This window comes from Muscardinus avellanarius (genome assembly GCF_963383645.1).
Source record: "Muscardinus avellanarius genome assembly, chromosome: 10".
Lineage (NCBI taxonomy): Eukaryota > Metazoa > Chordata > Mammalia > Rodentia > Gliridae > Muscardinus > Muscardinus avellanarius.
The window spans coordinates 51,019,330-51,038,087 of record NC_137796.1 but is presented as its reverse complement, the minus strand read 5'-3'; the positions used below and the strand labels follow the sequence as shown (position 1 = coordinate 51,038,087).

Sequence of the window (18,758 nt, the reverse complement as noted above, 5' to 3'; positions counted from 1 at the left end):
AGCTATTTGTGGCACTTGGTCTGGGCCTCCCTGGAAGGTGGGACTTCCTCCATGGGAACAGCTCAGGTCTCTAAGGGCATGGACACATGGGACTCTTTTTTTTTTTTTTTTTTTTTTCTTGTGGTACTGAGGACTGCACCCAGAGGCATTCTAAGTTCAAGCTATACCCCCAGTCTGATTTTTATTTCTTATTTGGAAACGGTCTCACTAGGTTGATGAGAATCTGACTACTTGTTGAGCCTGTCCTCAAATCTGCAATCCTCCTGTCTCTGCCTTTCAAGTATTGGGGTTACAGGCATGCACCATCACTCCCAGCCGCATGGGACTTTATGATCCATAGCCACACTTTTTAGACATAGGGTGACTGCTTCAAAGGGAAGAATTTTGACTCCCAGAGCAAAAGAAATGGATTATGCAACCTCTCTCTGTCTCTCTCTCTCTCTCTCTCTCTCTCTCCATTCTCTCTCTCTCTCCATTCTCTCTCTGTTCATCTCTCCTCTCTCTCTCTTCTCTTTTCTCTCTTTCTCTCTCTCCTCTCTTTCTTTTCTCCCCACCCCCTTTTACTGGGGATTGAATCTAGGTGCATTCTACCTCTATACCTCCTTTTATTTATTTTTATTTTTTTAATTTTTTATTTTTTGGTGGTACTGGGGTTCTTGGAAGCCCTTCTACCTCCGGGCTACACTCCACACCTATTTTTACATTTTTATTTGGAAACAGGGTCTCCTAAGCCAGCGTGCACGGCTGGCTTCGAACCTGCACGATCCTCCTGTCTCTACCTCCCAAGCGCGGGGATTACAAGCGTGCGCCACCATGCCCGGCTTATACCTCCTTGTATTTTTAAACAGGGTCTCAATAGGTTGTTGAGATCCTCACTAAGTTGCTGAGGCTGACCTCGAACCTGTGATCCTCCTTGTCTCAGCCTCCCAAGGACTGAGATTATAGGCATGTGCCACCACACCTGGTTGCATAGCTTCCTCTTTTGAGGCATACAGCAGGAGGTTTGTGGAGAGCCTCAGCTACTTAGGCCCTTTGCAACTCAGCGAGACCCTATTTTAAAATAAATAATTAGCCGGGCGTGGTGGTGCACGCTTGTAATCCCAGCATTCGGGAGGCTGAAACTGGAGGATCGCGGTTCGCAGACAGCCTCAGCTACTTAGGCCCTCCGCAACTCAGTGAGACCCTGTTTCAAAATAAAGAATAAGCCGGGCGTGGTGGCACACGCTTGTAATCCCCGTGCTTGGAAGGCGGAGACAGGAGGATCGCGCAGGTTCGAAGCCAGCCGTGCTGGTTTAAGAGACCCTGTTTCCAAATAAAAATATAAAATAGGTCTGGGAGTGAGTGTAGCCTGGATGTAGAAAGGCTTCCAGGAACCCTAGTACCAACAACAACAAAAAAAAAAAAGAAAGAAAGAAAGAAAGAAAGAAAGAAAGAAAGAAAGAAAGAAAGAAAGAAAGAAAAAAATTTGGGCAGGGGGTGTAGCTCGGAGGTCAAATGCCTTTGGGTTCCATCCCCAGACCTGACAAAAATAAAAAAAATTAAAAATTTAAATTAAAATAAAATAAAGAATTAAAAATAGGGCTGGGGAGCCAGGGGGAGGGGGCGTGTTGGTGCACACTTGTAATCCCAGCATTTGGGAGGCTGAAACAGGAGGATTGCAGTTCGCAGACAGCCTCAGCTACTTAGTAAAGCTCTTTGCAACTCAGTGAGACCCTGTTTTTAAAGAATAAAAAATAGTGCTGGGGGTGTAGCTTGGAGGTAGAATGCCCCTGGGTTCCCTCCCCAGTACCACAAAAAAAAAAAAAAGGAAAAAAAAAGATACCTGCCAGGCACAGTAGCTGCACACTTGGCGATACTATACTTGGCAGGCTAAGACAAGAAGATGGTGGGTTCAAATCTCAAGCAACTTATCAAGACCCTGTTACAGAAACAAAAAATAAAAAAGGCTGGGGGAGTGTAGCTTAGAGGTAGAATGCTCCTGAGTTCAATCCCCAGTATAAAAAGAAGGAATAAAATGTGCCAAAGTATGGGCTGGCAGAACACTTACCTGGTACCAAGAGACCTTAGTTTTGATCTCCAACACTGCAAGTAAAGATAAAGTATTATTCTGTGAAGAATAATTTGTTTTGTTTTGTTTTGTAGTATGGGATGGAACCTAGAGGCTTTTCTACCTCCAGGCTATACTCCCAGACCTATTTTATATTTTATTTGGAAACAAGGTCTCACTAAGTTACTGAGAGCTTCACTAAGTAGCTGAGGCTGGCTTTGAACCTGTGCGATCCTCCTGTCTCAGCCCCCCAAGCGCTGGGATTACAAGTGTGCGCCACCACGCCCGGCTCAAGCATAGTTTTAATAATATGTATTTCCCTCCTTCCCAAATTCTTTCTATCCAAATTAGGACCTGAAAAGTTTGGGTGACATTTTCAGGTAACTCTTTTACCTGAAATAGTTAACAAACTATTCTTGTTAACCACACTCAAGAATATGTTTGAATTGGGTGTGGTCCTGTAATCCCAGTACTTGGGAGGCTGAAGTAGGAGGGTCACAGGTTTGAGGCCAGCCTCAGAAATATAGCAAGACTCTCAGCAACCTAGCTAGACCCTGTTTTAAAACAAAAAGTAAAGTTGGGCCAGGGATGTAGCTTGAAGTTAGAATGTCCCTGGGTTCAATCCCTAGGACAAGAAAAAAACAAACAAAGAATATGATTTGAGTTGAGCCAGACGCAGTGGAACATGCCTGTAATCCCAGGTACTGGGGAGACTGAGACAGGAGGATCAAAAGTTTGAGGCCAGTCTGGACAACCTATCACAAAATAAAAAGGGCTTAGGGTGTAACCCAGCAGGAGTGCACACCTGGGTTCAATCCCCAGAGCCATTAAAAAAAAAGGAAGGAGAGTGTAATTGATTTAGGTTGCAAAGAATATTTGTGTCTGTGGATGTGAGTGACACAAAATTATTTCTTCCAGTGATAGAACAGTATGAAAGCCAGCCCTCTAATAGGTATATTAAATGGCATAATTTCTAGCCAGGGAATGACTTCTCTAGGGAAATTTGAACCATTACCTGTTCTCTTTTCATAAGGTAATGTGAATAGAAGGCAGGCAAATCCTGATATCATTTCCTTAATAGCCATGGGCTGGGAAGTTCATCTTTTTGTCCCAAGAAGAAGAGGGAGCTCGGCATGCAGAGGCCAGAGCTCTTCAGCAGGTCCTGCTGTGCATTCCTAGGTGGTCGTGGGGTCCTGCGCGAGGGAAGCAAGCAGTGAGTGGAGGCGAAGCCCTGTGCGTTTTAGTTGGTTCCATGTTGGGAAGATCTGCAGAGGAGATAGGAAGGATTTTGTGTCATGAAGAGGAAGAATACGCGTGGGCCCAGTGTCTTGGGGGGAGGGATTGGTTCGGTGTGTTTTTTGTCTTGTTTTAGTACTGGAAGCTGAACCCAGGGCTTTCTATCCCTGAGCTACACCCCAGCCCTATTTTATTTTTTGTTTTCAGATAGTGTCTTGCTAAATTGCTAAGGCTAGTCTTGTACCTGTTATACTCTTGTCCCAGCCTCCCAAGTACTGGGATTACAGGCATTTGCTACCATGTCTGGCTGAGACCCTGTTTGAAAATAAAAAATAAAATAAAGCTAAGAATGTAGCTCTGGGATAGACTATTCCTGAGTTAAAAAAAAAAAAAAACAGGCATGGTGGCACACGCTAGTAATCCCCGCGTTTGGGAGGCAGAGACAGGAGGATCGCGTGGGTTTGAAGCCAGCCGTGCGCGCTGGCTTAGGAGACCCTGTTTCCAAATTTTTTTTAAAAATGTAAAAATATGTCTGGGAGTGTAGCCCGGAGGTAGAAGGGCTTCCAGGAACCCCAGTACCAGCAAAAAAAAAAAAAAAAAAAAAAGTTTACCAGGCGTGGTAGCACATGCTTGTAATCCCAGCGCTTGGGAGGCTGAGACAGAAGGATCGCACAGGTTCAAAGCCAGCCTCAGCTACTTAGTGAGGCTCTCAGCAACTTAGTGAGACCCTATTTCCAAATAAATTATAAAATAGAGCTATAGAGCTGGGGGTGTAGCCCAGAGGTAGAAAGCCCCTGGGTTCCAACCCCCAGTACCAAAAAAAAAAAAAAAAAAAAAAAAGCTTAATTGGGCTGAGGCCAGACACTGCCTACTCTCCTAGTGCCCTGGTGTCTCCAGGGCACTCTTCCCAGCCACATGAGACTCCCCCCTGTCGCCCCCAGGTGATGACCAATGGCTGGGAGACGGTGGACATGACGCTGCGGCGGAACGGGCTGGGGCAGCTGGGCTTCCACGTGAAGTATGACGGGACGGTGGCCGAGGTAGAGGACTATGGGTTCGCCTGGCAGGCCGGCCTCCGGCAAGGCAGCCGACTGGTAGAGATCTGCAAGGTGGCCGTGGTCACGCTGACCCATGACCAGATGATCGACCTGCTGCGTACCTCCGTCACCGTGAAGGTGGTCATCATCCCGCCTTTTGACGACGGCACACCCCGGAGGTAAGGGCTGGGGAAGGCAGGCGCTGGGGAGGGGCAGCTCCCAGAGGCCCAACAGGAGGCCTCCCCACACTGTGACCCGAGGCCGTCTCCACAGGAGCAGTGGCAGACTGAGCACTTGTGTGCCCATTATTGGGAAGAGCTCTTCATGTGTTACCACGTGTAATCTCCACAGTGCCCACAGCAGTCTTGTGAGGTAAAGACCTTGGTCCTGGCATTTCCTTGTGTGTGTGTGTGTGTGTGTGTGTGTGTGTGTGTGTGTGTGTGTGTGTGTGTGTACGCACGCACGCACGCACGCACGCACACACGCACGCGCAATATAGGAAGAGAACCCAGAAGCATACTACTTCTGACCGTCACCCTCAGTCCTGTTTTGTTTTTATTTTTATTTTGAAACAGGGTCTCACTAGGTTGATGAAAGGTCTTGCTACTTGCTAAGGCTGTCCTTGAACCTGTGATTCTCCAGTCTCTTTCCTAAACTGGAATTCCAAGTATGTTTTACCTTGCCCGGCTTGTTCCTGGCGTTTTCTAAATAAAGTGCAATGTTAAGGGTAACTTGCTGAACTGGGCGTGATGGTGCACGCTTGTATCCCAATATTTGAGAGGCTGAAACTGGCTCGCGATTCACAGATAGCCTCAACTACTTAGTGAAGCCCTTTGTAACTCAGACCCTATTTCAAAATAAAAAAAAAATAAGTCTGGGGGTGTAGCTCGGAGGTAGAATGCCCCTGAATTCCATTTCTAGTACTGCCAAAAAAAAAGGAAAAAAAAGGTCACTTGCTATAGCCAGGTGTGGTGGCACACATTTGTAATCCCTGTACTTGGGAGGCTGAGACAGGGGGATCACAGGTTCACAGCCAGCCTCAGCTACTTAGTGAGGCCCTCCACAGCTTTTTGAGACCCTATTTCTAAAAAAAGAATAAGAAATGAAGGGGAAAAAAAATAGGGCTGAGTGTATAGCTCAGAGAAGTAGAATGCCCCTGGATTCGATCCCCAATTCCAGTACTGCAAAAATAAATAAATAACAAAAATGTAACTTGCTCTAGGCACGCTGCCCTTCACTCGCTTGCTCAGCACACATTTGCTGAGCCCCCACCATGTGCAGGTTGCATTTACAGAGCCAGGGATACAGCAGTGGACAAAGCAGTGTTTCCACTCCCTCAGAGTTTGTGTTCTTTGGGGAAAAACAGCACTAGAGAAGTAGATCATAACTCGGATTCAATAGTGATCAATTCCAAGAAGGAAATGAAAATGGGGCCATGGAGGGGCTGTGCCTGACAGGACGGCTGCTCATGGACGGGCCACATGGCTGACACGGCCACATGGTTTTCTGGATCAACAAGCTCCACATGGGAACCAATCGGGGCAGAGTCTCCCAAGTATGTGTGGGGTGGCACTTGACGGGAGCACAGGGAGCCCCATGCAGCTAAGCGGAGGAGCCAGGTGAGAACTGGGAGAAAGGACAGGGGAGACAGGGCAGATGGTGTGAGTTGTGTGGACCGTGGGAGCCACTCAGGCTTTATTCTCAGCATATTGCCAAGCCAGTGGAGGGTTTGCTGCTTTGCGGTTGAGTTTTTGCTATTGTTTTGGTGTGGTGCTGGGCATTTGAACCCAGGGGCATTCTACCTCTGAGCTATACTCCAGCCCTATTTTATTCTTTATTTTGAAACAGAATCTTACTAAGTTGGGAAAGTCCTCAATAAGTTGCTGAGGCTGGCCATGAACCTGCAAACCTCCTGTCTGAGCCTTCCAAGTACTAGGACCACAGGCATGCACCACTACACTTGGCTGAGGTTGGGGTTTTTTGTATTGCTACCAGGGATTGAACCCAGGGCACCAGGGGCACTCTGCCTCCGAGCCACACCCTCAGCCCTTTTTATTTATTTTTTTTTATTTTGAAACAGGGTCTTGATAAGTTGTTGAGCTCGTCTCAAACCAGCAATCCTTCTGTCTCAGGCTCCCGAGTATTGGGATTACAGGCATGTGCCACCATGCCCAATCTGTTTTGCTATTTATTTTTCTATTTGTATGGGGTACTGGGAGTGGAACCCAGGGGCGTTTCAACCTCTAGGCTATACCCCCAGACCTATTTTATACTTTATTCAGAAATAGGGTCTCACTAAGTTGCTAAGAGCCTCACTAAGTAGCTGAGTTTGGCTTTGAACCTGTACAATCCTCCTGTCTCAGCCTCCCAAGTGCTGGGGATTACAAGCATGCACCACCATGCCTGGCTATTATTATTATTATTATTTTTTTTTTTTTTTGCAGTACTGTGGATGAAACCCAGGGGCACTCTACCTCTGAGCTACATCACCAGCCCTATTTTTGTGTGTGTGTTTGGTACTGGGGTGGAACCCAGGGGCTTTTCTACCTCCAGGCTATACTCCCAGACCTATTTTATACTTTATTTAGAGACAGGGTCTCACTAAGTTGCTGAGAGCCTCACTCAGTAGCTGAAGCTGGCTTCGAACCTGTGTGATCCTCCCGTCTCAGCCTCCCAAGCGCTGGGATTATGAGTGTGAACCACCATGCCCGGCGCACCGTATTTTTTTTTTTTTTTTTTTTTTGGTGGTACTAGGGGTGGAACCCAGAGGCTTTCTACCTCTGGGCTATACTCCCAGACCTATTTTATATTTTATTTGGAAACAGGGTCTCACTAAGTTGCTGAGAGCCTCACTAAGTAGCTGAGGCTGGCTTCGAACCTGTGTGATCCTCCTGTCTCAGCCTCCCAAGCGCAGGGATTACAAGTGTGCACCACCACGCCTGGCCTTTTTTTTTTTTTTTTAATTCTATTTTGAAACAGGGTCTCACTGAGTTGCAAAGGGCCTCACTAGTCCGGAAACCATGTCCTCCTGTCTCTGCCTCCCAAATGCTGGGATTACAAGCGTGCACCACCACAGCTCTGTTTTGCTTTTTATTTGTTTCTGTACGGGGGATTGACCCCAAGGGTGCTCTGCCACTGAGCTACGTCCCCAGCTTCTGTTTGTATTTTATTTTGAGACGGAGTCTGGCTAAATTGCCCAGGCTGGCCTCGAACTTGGAATTCTCCTGCCTCAGCCTCTCATTATCACTGGGATTACAGACATATGCCACTGCACCCAGTTATTTGGTTTAATTTTTTTAATGAAACATTTCAAAAATAATAAAATTATACCGTTGGAGATTGGCATGGTGGTACATAACTGTAATCCCAGAACTTGGGAGGCTGAGAGGAGGATTGTGGGTTCAAGGTTAGTACGTAGTAACTTAGTGAAACCCAGTTTCAAAAATAAAAAAAAAAAAAAGGCTAGCTGGGCGTGGTGGTGCACGCTTATAATCCCAGTACTTGGGAGGCTGAGACAGGAGGATTGTGCAGTTTCAAAGCCAGCCTCAGCTATTTAGTGAGGCTCCCAGCAACTTAGTGAGACCCTGTTTCCAAATAAAATATTTTTAAAAGGTCTGGGAGTGTAGCCCAGAGGTAAAAAACCCCTGGATTTAATCTCCAGCACCACAAAATAAAATTAAAAAGGGCTGAGGGTATAGCTCCAAAGCAGAAAAAAATCTTTTTTTGGGGGGGCGGGGTGGGGTGTTGGTCCTGGGAATTGTCTGCTCTCTGGCTTTGGTGAGATGAGTTCGGCTCCCTGCCCCCTGCCACTGGAGGACTGAGACTGGCATCCTGCCACTTCACAGGCGGCCAGCAGGGGACTAGATCTCCTAATTGCAGGGCTGGTGTGGGCTGGGGCCTGGGGGGATTTGGCTGTTTTCTAAATGCAGAGGAAGCTAACTGACCTTATTTGCAAAGCTGCAGCCCTGGTTCTTGGCTCAGATGTGACAATAAATGCTTGTGGGGCAAATAGAAGTCCACTCACAGCCACCAGCCTGGCTCTGGATGGCATACCCAAAGACCCATGCTCTTCTTCAGACATTGAGCGGGACAGGGGACCTCGCACTTGCTAGGCAGGTGTTCCACCAGCTACACCCCCAGCCCAAGGCCAGAGTTCTTGAGTGAGCCCTGCCCCTCAGCAACAGCTTGGCTGGGCCTGGTAGCTGGGAGGACATCCCAGAGCCTCTGATATGTCATCAGAGGGCTGCAGGTGTGGCGTAATGGTACAGCACTTACCTGGCATGCATAAGGCCCAGAGCTCAGTGCCCAGCAACACACACACACACACACACACACACACACACACACACACACACACACACACAGTCATTGTGACCTCAGACACTTGTGCAAGCTCAGGAGGAGTTGTCTCTGTCACTGCCTAATGAGGACAGGAGTCCTGGGATGTTTTCCACCCCTTGGGGCAGACCCAAGGCCTATGATGGGGCAGAGATTGGAAGTTCCTTCCTAAGAAGGGAAATTGGAATCCCACCAACTAGTGAGTAGGAAACAAAAAAAAAAGGAATCTCTTTGGTCTTCAGAAACCAGACTGTCAGGACCAAGGAAAAGTTAGCAGTGCTTGGAGAGTGCAGGGGACAGTCTCCCCTCAGACATCTCCCACATGTGGCAGGAGGTGAAAAGATTTCTTTTTAGGCTGGGCGTGGTGGCTCACACTTGTAATCCCAGCATTCAGGAGGCTGAGACAGGAGGATCGCAGTTCGCGGACAGCCTCAGCTGCTTAGTGAGGCCCTCTGCAACTCAGTGAGACCCGGTTTCAGAATAAAGAATAAAAAATAGGGCAGGGGGTGTAGCCTGGAGGTTGAATGCCCCTGGGTTCCATCCCCAGACCCACCAAAAAAAAAAAAAAAAAAAAATTCTTTTTTATTCTGGGTATTGAATCCAGGGGTACTTTACTACTGAGCTACATCCACAGCCTTTTTTAGGTGTGTGTGTGTGTGTGTGTGTGTGTGTGTGTGTGTGTGTGTGTGTGTGTGTGTGTGTTACTGGGGATTGAACCCAGTAGCGTTCTATCTCCAAACTACACCTCATCCCTTTTTATTTTTTGTTTTGAAAGAGGGTCTCACTAGGTTGCTGAGAGTCTCACTTCATTCCTGAGGCTGTCTTTGAACCTGTGATCCTCCTGTCTCAGCTCCCAGGTGTGTGTCACCATGCCTGGCCTTTTTTTTTTTTTTTCCTGTGGTACTGGGGGTGGAATCCAAGGGCATTCTACCTCGGAGCTACACCTCCAGCCCTATTTGTTACTTAGTTTGAAACTGAGTTGCAAAGGGCCTCACTTAATAGCAGAGGCTGTCCCAAACCACCATCCTCCTGTCTCAGCCTCCCAAATGCTGGGGTTGCAAGTGTGCACCACCACGCCCAGCTTCCTTTTTATTTTTTTTTTTATTTTTTTTTTTTTGGTGGTACTGGGGTTCCTGGAAGCCCTTCTACCTCCGGGCTACACTCCCAGACCTCTTTTTACATTTTTATATTTGGAAACAGGGTCTCCTAAGCCAGCTCGCGCGGCTGGCTTCGAACCTGCGCGATCCTCCTGTCTCTGCCTCCCAAGCGCGGGGATTACAAGCGTGCGCCACCACGCCCAGCTTATTATTTATTTTGAAACACAGTCTCACTAAATTGCAGAGGCTTCACTATAGCTGAGACTGGCTGTGAACCTGTGATCTCCTGTCTCAGCCTCCCAAGTACTGAGATTATAAGTGTGCACCACCACACCCGGCTACTGGGTTATTGTTGGAGTTTTGTTTGTTTTATACAGTACTGGGGATTGAACCCAGGGGCATTCTACCTCCAAGCTACACCCCCACACACACAGCCCTCTTTTTTATTCTTTATTTTGAAACAAGATCTCACTAAGTTGCAGAGGTCCCACTAAGTAGTTGAGGCTAGCTGAGAATTGTGATCCTCCTGTCTTTGCCTCCCAAGTACTGGGGATACAAGTGTGTGCAACCAAGCCTGGCTAACTTGTTTTTTGTTTTGTTTTGTTTTGTTTTTTAATTAAATAGTTGGGCCGGGCGTGGTGGCGCACACTTGTAATCCCTGCGCTTGGGAGGCTGAGACAGGAGGATCACACAGGTTTGAAGCCAGCCTCAGCTACTCAATGAGGCTCTCAGCAACTTAGTGAGACCCTGTTTCCAAATAAAATATAAAATAGGTCTGGGAGTGAGGCCCAGAGGTAGAAAGCCCCTGAATTCTACCCCCAGTACCACAAAAAAAGAAGAAAAAAAAAGTTGGGATATAGCTGAGTGATAGAGTGTTTGCTTAAGATGGAGAGGCCCTAGGTCTAGTCTCCCGAACCACAAAAAAATTAAGTGAACCTGTTTGGGCTATGAGGGCTGGTAAGATAAATTAATTTGAGGAGGAGAGCAGCAAGCATCTATTCAAAAGTCTAGTGTGGCCGGGCGTGGTGGCGCACGCTTGTAATCCCCGCGCTTGGGAGGCAGAGACAGGAGGATCGCGCAGGTTCGAAGCCAGCCGCGCGCGCTGGCTTAGGAGACCCTGTTTCCAAATAAAAATGTAAAAATAGGTCTGGGAGTGTAGCCTGGAGGTAGAAGGGCTTCCAGGAACCCCAGTACCAAAAAAAAAAAAAAAAAAAAGTCTAGTGTGCTCTTCTTTTTCTACCATTGTAAATTTTGCTTGTCTGAAAAAAACATTTCTGAAAGACTATATAAGAGGGCAGAGATACCTTTTTTCTTTCTTTCTTTTTGTGGTACTGGGGATGGAACCCAGGGCATTCAACCTCCAAGCTACACCCCCTGCCCTAGTTTTTATTCTTTATTTTGAAACAGGGTCTCACTGCGTTGCAAAGGACCTCACTAGGTAGCTGAGGCTGGCCTCAAGCCACGATCCTCCTGTCTCAGCCTCCCAAGTGCTGGGATCACAAGTGTGCATCACACCTGGCAGAGGTGCCTTTTTATCATTTTTTTTTTAATTTCTCCTACTAAAGATTAAACCCAGAAGCAGTCTACCTCCAAGCCTGATTTTATTTTCTATTTGGAAACAGGTCTCACTATGAGGTTGATGTGAGCCTCAAGAAGTTGCCAAAGATGGCTTTGAACCCAAGAGTCTCCTATGTCAGCCTCCCAAGTACTGGAATTACAGGCACGCACTACTACACCCAGCAGAGATGGCCTTTTATACCACTCTGATCTCTAAAAACAATTCAGAAACTAAACCAATGAAATAGGGCTTCTGCTTGTTCTAAATGTTAACTGTGTCAACACCATCACAGCAACACAGTAAGATGCAGATTCCCGGGCCATGCCCAAGTGACATTCTGATCCAGATGGTCTGAGGCAAGGCCCAGGAATCAGCATTTTTTATAGTATTGGGGATTGAATGCCAGGGTATTCTACCTCCAAACTACACCCCAGCCCTTTTTAATATGAAACAGGGTCTCGCTAAGTTGCAGAGTCTGGTCTTGAACCTGAAATCCTCCTGCCTCAGCCTCCCAAGTACTAGATTTATAGATGTGTGCCACCATGCCCTGCCCAAGACCCCTAGGTGGGTGTGGCTGGGTGTTGGAAAGAGGAAGGAAGACTTCAGCCTTTGAGTTTGTGGGAGGAGCAGGCTGACAGGGTAGAGAATCAGTTGGAGAAAGTGGCAGCCTGAGCTCCAGTTGATTAAGCACTGAGCACGCTCCAGACCCTCTGAATGCTCAGAGCCGAGCGGGGCCCAACGGTGGTGCACAGTACACCTATAATCCCAATACCTGGAGTTCGAAACAGGAGGATTGCAGGTTCCAGGCTACCTCAGCAACTTAGACCCTTTTTCAAAATAAAAAATAAAAAAGGGCTAAGAATGTAACTTGGAGGTAGAATGCGTTTGTATTCAATTCCCCAGCACCACCTACATCGTACAGAGTAAGAAACTGAGGCCCCAAGAGGGAGCTCCCTTGCCCAAAGCCACACAGGTGGTAATGGCTGGGATCTGAACCAGCCACGTGGCCCAAGAGCCCTGGCTCTCCACCACAGGTGCTCCCTGCAGTGGGCGAATGATGTTGCCCTCTATGAGGTCATACCAAGAACCCCTGGCCACAGGTGAAGCTGTCAATAATGGGGAGAGAAGTCGGGGATTAAAGAAATCTACCAGGTGGGCGTGGTGGCGCACACTTGTAATCCCAGCATTTGGGAGGCTGAGACACAAGGATCCAGGTTCACGGCCAGCCTCAGCTATTTAGTGAGGCCCTTTGCAGTTTAGTGAGACCATGTTTCAAAATAAAAGAATAAAAAAATAGGAACAGAAATGTAGCTCGGAGGTAGAATGCCCCAGGGTTCCATCCCCAGTACTGCAAAAAAAAATTTTTTTTTTTTAATAATAAATCTACCCACTGGTCCCCAAACCACTGTATAGTGGACCAGTATGCATCATGCTGAAAGAGGCCTTGGAGCCAGTATACTTAAATCCAGTCTCTACCTCTTACTGTGTTGGCCTGGGACAGGTTACGAAACTTCTCTGTGCCTCAATTTATTTAACCTTAAAATATGATATACTGATGAGGACTAAGGGTAGCAGCAACAGAACCAACTCAGGTATGAGGCAGAGGGCGTCCTCGCCAGCTCATGGGCCTGATGAGACTAGGAGAGAGAACAGGATGAGGCGAGGCCAGGTCCAGGGCCCTCAGAGTCTCTATCATCTGTCTCCTTTCCTGTTTTGCTCTCGTTCTTCCACCTCGGGGACACAGCTCTGCACTGGAGCCGAGCAGTACCCCCAGTTCAGCGGCCCCAGCAGAAACAGGTCATTCTCCCCAAGAGTTCCAGAAATAGTTCCGCACTTAATCTCAGTGTTCTGATTGGCCCTTCCATAGGGCATGTGACAATCTTGTGCAAGTCATTGTGTTCAGGGGGAGAAGTTTCTGATTGGCCAGGCTTGGGTCACATGCTCATACCCAGAAGAGGGGCCCACCCACCAGGAGCAGTTATCAGAAGAAGGGGTGTGGAAGCTGGGCAGGCAGGAACAGCAGGTGTGCACTGCCCGGGTATGGGGAGGGACAGGGCGGAGTGGGGGGGAGAGGACCTCGCTCCTGCTCTGGGACCTGGCCCATCTTCACAGACACCCACCAATATGCAGAGACTGCTTAGAAGGAACTGCTGAATGTCAGCTCCTACCATAACGCCACCGAGGGGCACAGCTTGTCAGGGCCAGGCCCCGAGCACATCCTCAGATCACCTTCTGGTAGCTCCTTAGCAACCTTGTCCTGGCCCACAACCTCTAAACCACCACGGATACCAGATCTTTTTGCCAGGTGGCTGTGAAGGTTCCCTGGGCTCCAGAGAAGACCCAGAGGGGTGGGCCTGATAGGCGCATGGCAGGGGCTGGGAGGTGGCTTTCCCGAGCCGTATGTACCACGGGACAGAGGGTGCCAGCCAGCCCTTGTATCTCCCCTCCACGATCGCTGTGGCGTGTGCCAGCCGTGGTCTGGGGGGACTCACAGGCTGCTGTGTATCTATTTCAGGGTTCTGGGTTTCGTAGCTTTTTTTTTTTAACCACCCTGCAAAGTAGGTCACCTGCTCCTCTTCCAGCAGCCTTTGAGATTCTTTGGAACAAGACAGAGACTGTCCTTTGGTGCTGAGGACATCCGCTTTCTAACCTGAGTATTACGGAAAAGGGCCAAGCTGGTGCTCAGAAGGCTCTGGCCCACTCACAGCCTCGGCCACAGAGAAGGGAGAAGAGAGAAACCTGGAGAAGGGGTGAGGTAGACAGGCCTGGCACTGGAGCCTGTCCTAGCACTCGGAGCTGCTAAGTCTCAGACCCTAATTTTTTATTTTATTTTTTTTTTTTTTGTGTGTGTGTGTGTGTGTGTGTGTGTTTTACTGGTTATTGAATCCAGGGGCATTCTACTCCTAACTACACCCCCCAGCCCTGTTTTGTTTTGTGAAAAAGGGTCTTGCTAGGTTGATGAGAGTCTCACTACTTGCTGAGGCCATTCTCAAATCTATGATCCTCCTATCTCAGTCTCCCAAGTACTAGAATTACAAGCATGTTCCACCACACCTGTCTCAGACCCTAATTTAAAGTCTGCCACTTGGCCATTTAAAATAGGCCATCATGAGCCGGGCGTGGTGGCGCACGCTTGTAATCCTAGCATTTGGGAGGCTGAAACAGGAGGATTGGGGTTCATGGACAGCCTCAGCTACTTAGGCCCTCCACAACTTAGTGAGACCCTGTTTCAAAATAAAGAATAAAAAAATAAGGCAGAGGGTGTAGCTTGAAGGTCAAATGTGCCTGGGTTCCATCCCCAGACCTGCAAAAAAAAAAAAAAAAAAAAAGCCATCCATGGTTTGGATTTGGCCAGGAAAACCTAGGCCCACGTAAGGGAGGCGGCAGGTCACTCCACGCAGCAGGCACACGTGCTGAGCCAGGGCCTTCTGAGTAATGAAATTGTTCTTCTCAGGGGCTGGCCAGAGACCTATGACATGAATACCTCGGAGCCCAAGACCGAACCGGAGAGCATCACCACCGGGGGCCGGCCCCCCTACCGCAGCAACGCTCCCTGGCAGTGGAGCGGGCCGGCGTCTCACAACTCCCTGCCGGCCTCCAAGTGGGCCCCTCCAGCCACCCCCGGCCACGCGCAGTCCCTGAGCCGGCCCCCGAAGCACAACCCCATGGTCCCCTTCCGTGAGTCTCAGCCATTGCACAGCAAGAGGTAAGGACGGCCAAGGAGCTACCCGTGCCCCTCTCCCACCTGCTTCACCCTCCTCCTCACCTCTGTCTTTCCACCTTCCTTCCTACCCTGCTGTCTCCCTCTGCCCTCCTTGCACTTCAGCTTTCTCTGGGACCAGGGCCAGGGGCAGAGCCCCATGTAAGGTTGGAAGCCCACCATTCCAAATACTTTTTTTTTTTTTACGGTACTGGGGGTTGAACTGAAGGGCATTCTATCTCCAAGCTACACCTCCAACCCTGTTTTCTTTTCTTTTCCTTATTTTGAAACAGGGCCTCACTAAGTAGGCTGAGGCTGGCCGTGAACCTGCGATCCTCCAAGTACTGAGATTACAAGCGTGCGCCACCACGCCTGGCTTTTTTTTTTTAAATAAAAAGTCTTGGTTGATGAGTCTCATACTTACTGAGACTGTCCTCAAACCTTAGATCCTCATGTCTCAGCCTCACAGGGACTGGGATTATAGGTGTGTGCCACCATACTCGGCTTGTTTTTTATTATTTTTTTTTATTATTTTTTTGGGGGGTGGTACTGGGGGTGGAACCCTGAGGCTTTCTACCTCCAGGCTATACTCCCAGACCTATTTTATATTTTATTTGGAAACAGGGTCTCACTAAGTTGCTGAGAGCCTAAGTAGCTGAGGCTGGCTTCGAACCTGTGTGATCCTCCTGTCTCAGCTTCCCAAGTGCGGGGATTATAAGCGTGCGCCACCAACCCCGGCTAGTTTTTTTATTTTTAAACAGGGTCTCACTAAGTTGGAGGCTGGCCTTAAACCTGTGATCCTTCTATCTCAGCCTTCCAAGTACTGGGATTACAGACATGCACCACCACACTAGCCTTCCAAGTAAATTTTTTTTTTTTTTTTTTTTTTTTTTTTTTTTTTGCAGGTCTGGGGATGGAACCCAGGGGCATTTGACCTCTGAGCTACACCCACTGCCCTGTTTTTTATTTTTTATATTGAAACAGGGTCTCACTAAGTTGCAGAGGGCCTCACTAAGTAGCTGAGGCTGTCCGCGAACCACAATCCTCCTGTGTCAGTCTCCCAAATGCTGGGATTACGAGCGTGAACCACCACGCCCAGCTTAAAAACCTATTTTTTAACAGTAAATTTTTTTTTTTTTTTTTTTTTTTTTTTTTTGGTGGTACTGAGGGTGGAACCCAGAGGCTTTCAACCCTGGGCCATACTCCCAGACCTTTTTTATATTTTATTTGGAAACAGGGTCTCACTAAGTTGCTAAAAGCCTCACTAAATAGCTGAGGCTGGCTTCGAACCCGTGCGATCCTCCTGTCTCAGCCTCCGAAGCGCTGGGATTACAATCGTGCGCCCCCACGCCCGGCTAACAGTAGATTTCTTTTTTTTTTTTTTTTTTTTTTTGGTGGTACTGGGGTTCCTGGAAGCCCTTCTACCTCTGGGCTACACTCCCAGACCTATTTTTACATTTTTATTTGGAAACAGGGTCTCCTAAGCCAGCGCACGCGGCTGGCTTCAAACCTACGTGATCCTCCTGTCTCTGCCTCCCAAGCACGGGGATTACAAGCGTGCGCTACCATGCCCGGCTTTACCGTAGATTTCTAATAAGCACAAAATTCCAAACAGTGACTTCTTAGGGAAGCAGGAAGGGGAGGAGCCCACAGGTGGCCATTGCTGCCTTCTCTCTAGTCCTTGTGTTGGGTGATAGACTCAGAGAGTTTGTTTGATAATAATGATATTTAACTTACAGGTGCTCTTTTGAATATATTATATATTAAAGGATAAAAGTCAGGCCTAGTGACACATACATGTAATGCCAGTACTTGGGAGGCTGAGACAGGAAGATCACAGGTACGTGGCTGGCTTCAGCTACTTAGTGAGACTGTTTCAAAGTAAAAGAATAAAAGGAGGCTGAGATATAGCTCAGAGGTTAAGTGTCACTGGGTTCAATCCCCAGTACCACAAAATAAATAAATAAATAAATAAATAAATAAATAAATAAATAACGGATAAAGAGGAGCCAGGCACTGTAGCACATGCCTATGTTACTAGTACTTGGGAGGCTGAGACAACAGGATTGCAGGTTCAAGGCCAGCCTCAGCAACTTAGCAAGACCCTGTTTCAAAATTTAAAAAATAAGGATAGGGATGTTGCTTGGAGTTAGAACACCTCCGAGTTCAATCCCTAGCACCAAAAAAAAAAAAAAAAAAAAATCATTGGGGATGTTGTTCACTGGTAGAATGCTTGCGCAGCATGTGTGAGGCCCTAAGGTTGATTCCCCAGCACCTCAAAAAAAAAAAAAAAAATTCCAAAAATGAAGACTTTTTTTTTTTTTTGCAGAGGAACATCTCTGCCAGGCCTGAGTGTCCAGGCTTTCTACCACCCTGTACTCAGCTCCCGTCTCACCATCCAAGGACTGGTGGAGGGATATGGCTGAGTCTGAGAGAAAGGCTTGTCTGACTATCCTCTTGAGGGGAAGAGTATCCTGCCATTCACTCCTGTCCCCTTCCTCTCTTGTCTCACTTTAGGCCCGTCAGCTTCCCAGAAACCCCTTACACAGCGTCACCAGCAGGGGCCGACAGAGTCCCTCCCTACCGGCAGCCTTCTGGGAGCTTCTCCACCCCTGGCTCAGCCACCTACACAAGATACAAGCCATCCCCAGAAAGGTCAGAGTCTCTTCCTGCTTCTCCAATTAAGGAATCTGATGAAAGGTGTGACTCCCTCTCCAGGAATGTACCCCTCACCAATTTTACTTGCTTCTGGACCTCGGAAGGTCAGCAGGAGACTCGTAGGGGGTCAGCTGTGTCTCACATTGAGATCTAGAGTTGGGCCTAGTTGGGTTACGCAGGACTTGCCGTTCTCACTGTTAGTTTTCCTTGCAGCGGATTTATGGTTGCCATTTTCTTGACACTTGTATTGCTTGTTTGAGCAAGACTGTCCTCCATCCAGCATGATCGTCCACCTCTTTCCAACAAGCTCTCCTTAGCCCAGGCCATCAGCATCATCTGGTTATCATGATCTGTTAGATTTCAGGTCTCTCCCTTACACCCCTCCCCAAGGCCAGGCGTGGTGGTGCACACCTGTAATTCCAGTACCTGGGAGACTGAGACAGGAGGCCATCCCTTACTTGGCAGCCTGAGAGGTTCCCAAACCTTCTGTGTGTCCCCGGTATAGTCAGGATAAATCCAACCCCTAGAACTTAGCACTTGGGCCCTGCAGGATCTGGCTGCACCGAGCTTTTCCCAGTCACCTTCAGCTCTGGTGCCCTCGGTCCTTCCTCCCCTGTGGTCCTCCCTGTAGCCTGCTGACGCTTCTGTGCTGCCCCCTCCCTTCCCTGCTGCTCTGGCCACCTCTGTACTCCCAGCCTTCGTCTCACCTCCTTGCCCCAGCCTGCACTCAGCAGCCTTAGCGCCCTTTGTGCACCTGGCCTTACCTATCTAAACCCTCTCCCAGCTCCCAAAGTCCCCCAGAACAGCCTCCCTCACTGTGGTCAGCTTGGCACCTCCGAGGCCAGCGCACTGGGCACTTCCAGGTCCCTAGTTGGGCTGCCTGCATTTCAGAGCCTCGCTCAAGTTCCTCCTCAGCCTGGAAGTCCTCCCCACTCACCACCCAGCCTGGGCGCCCATGATGCTGGCTGGAAGCCTTCCTTCCCAGCCTCCCCAGCATGGAGGGAGGCACTGCCGCTCTGCTTCTCAGCCCCCAGAGTTTCCTGACCATGGGCTTGAGCGTTATGTTCTCTTAGCCCAGTTAATAGCG

The 18,758-nt window shown here is 48.5% G+C and overlaps 1 protein-coding gene across 1 annotated transcript in view; it reads left to right on the top strand.

Moving 5' to 3' along the window:
* The window catches only part of SIPA1L3 (signal induced proliferation associated 1 like 3), a gene marked incomplete at both ends in the record, with an annotated part of 125,267 nt that overhangs the window by 54,292 nt on the left and 52,217 nt on the right, over positions 1–18,758 (top strand). Inside the window, 3 exons of the mRNA XM_080704170.1 lie at positions 4,225–4,499; positions 14,768–15,019; positions 17,531–17,668. Coding sequence (XP_080560296.1) covers positions 4,225–4,499; positions 14,768–15,019; positions 17,531–17,668 — 665 coding nt within the window. The remainder of the gene's footprint in view (positions 1–4,224; positions 4,500–14,767; positions 15,020–17,530; positions 17,669–18,758) is intronic.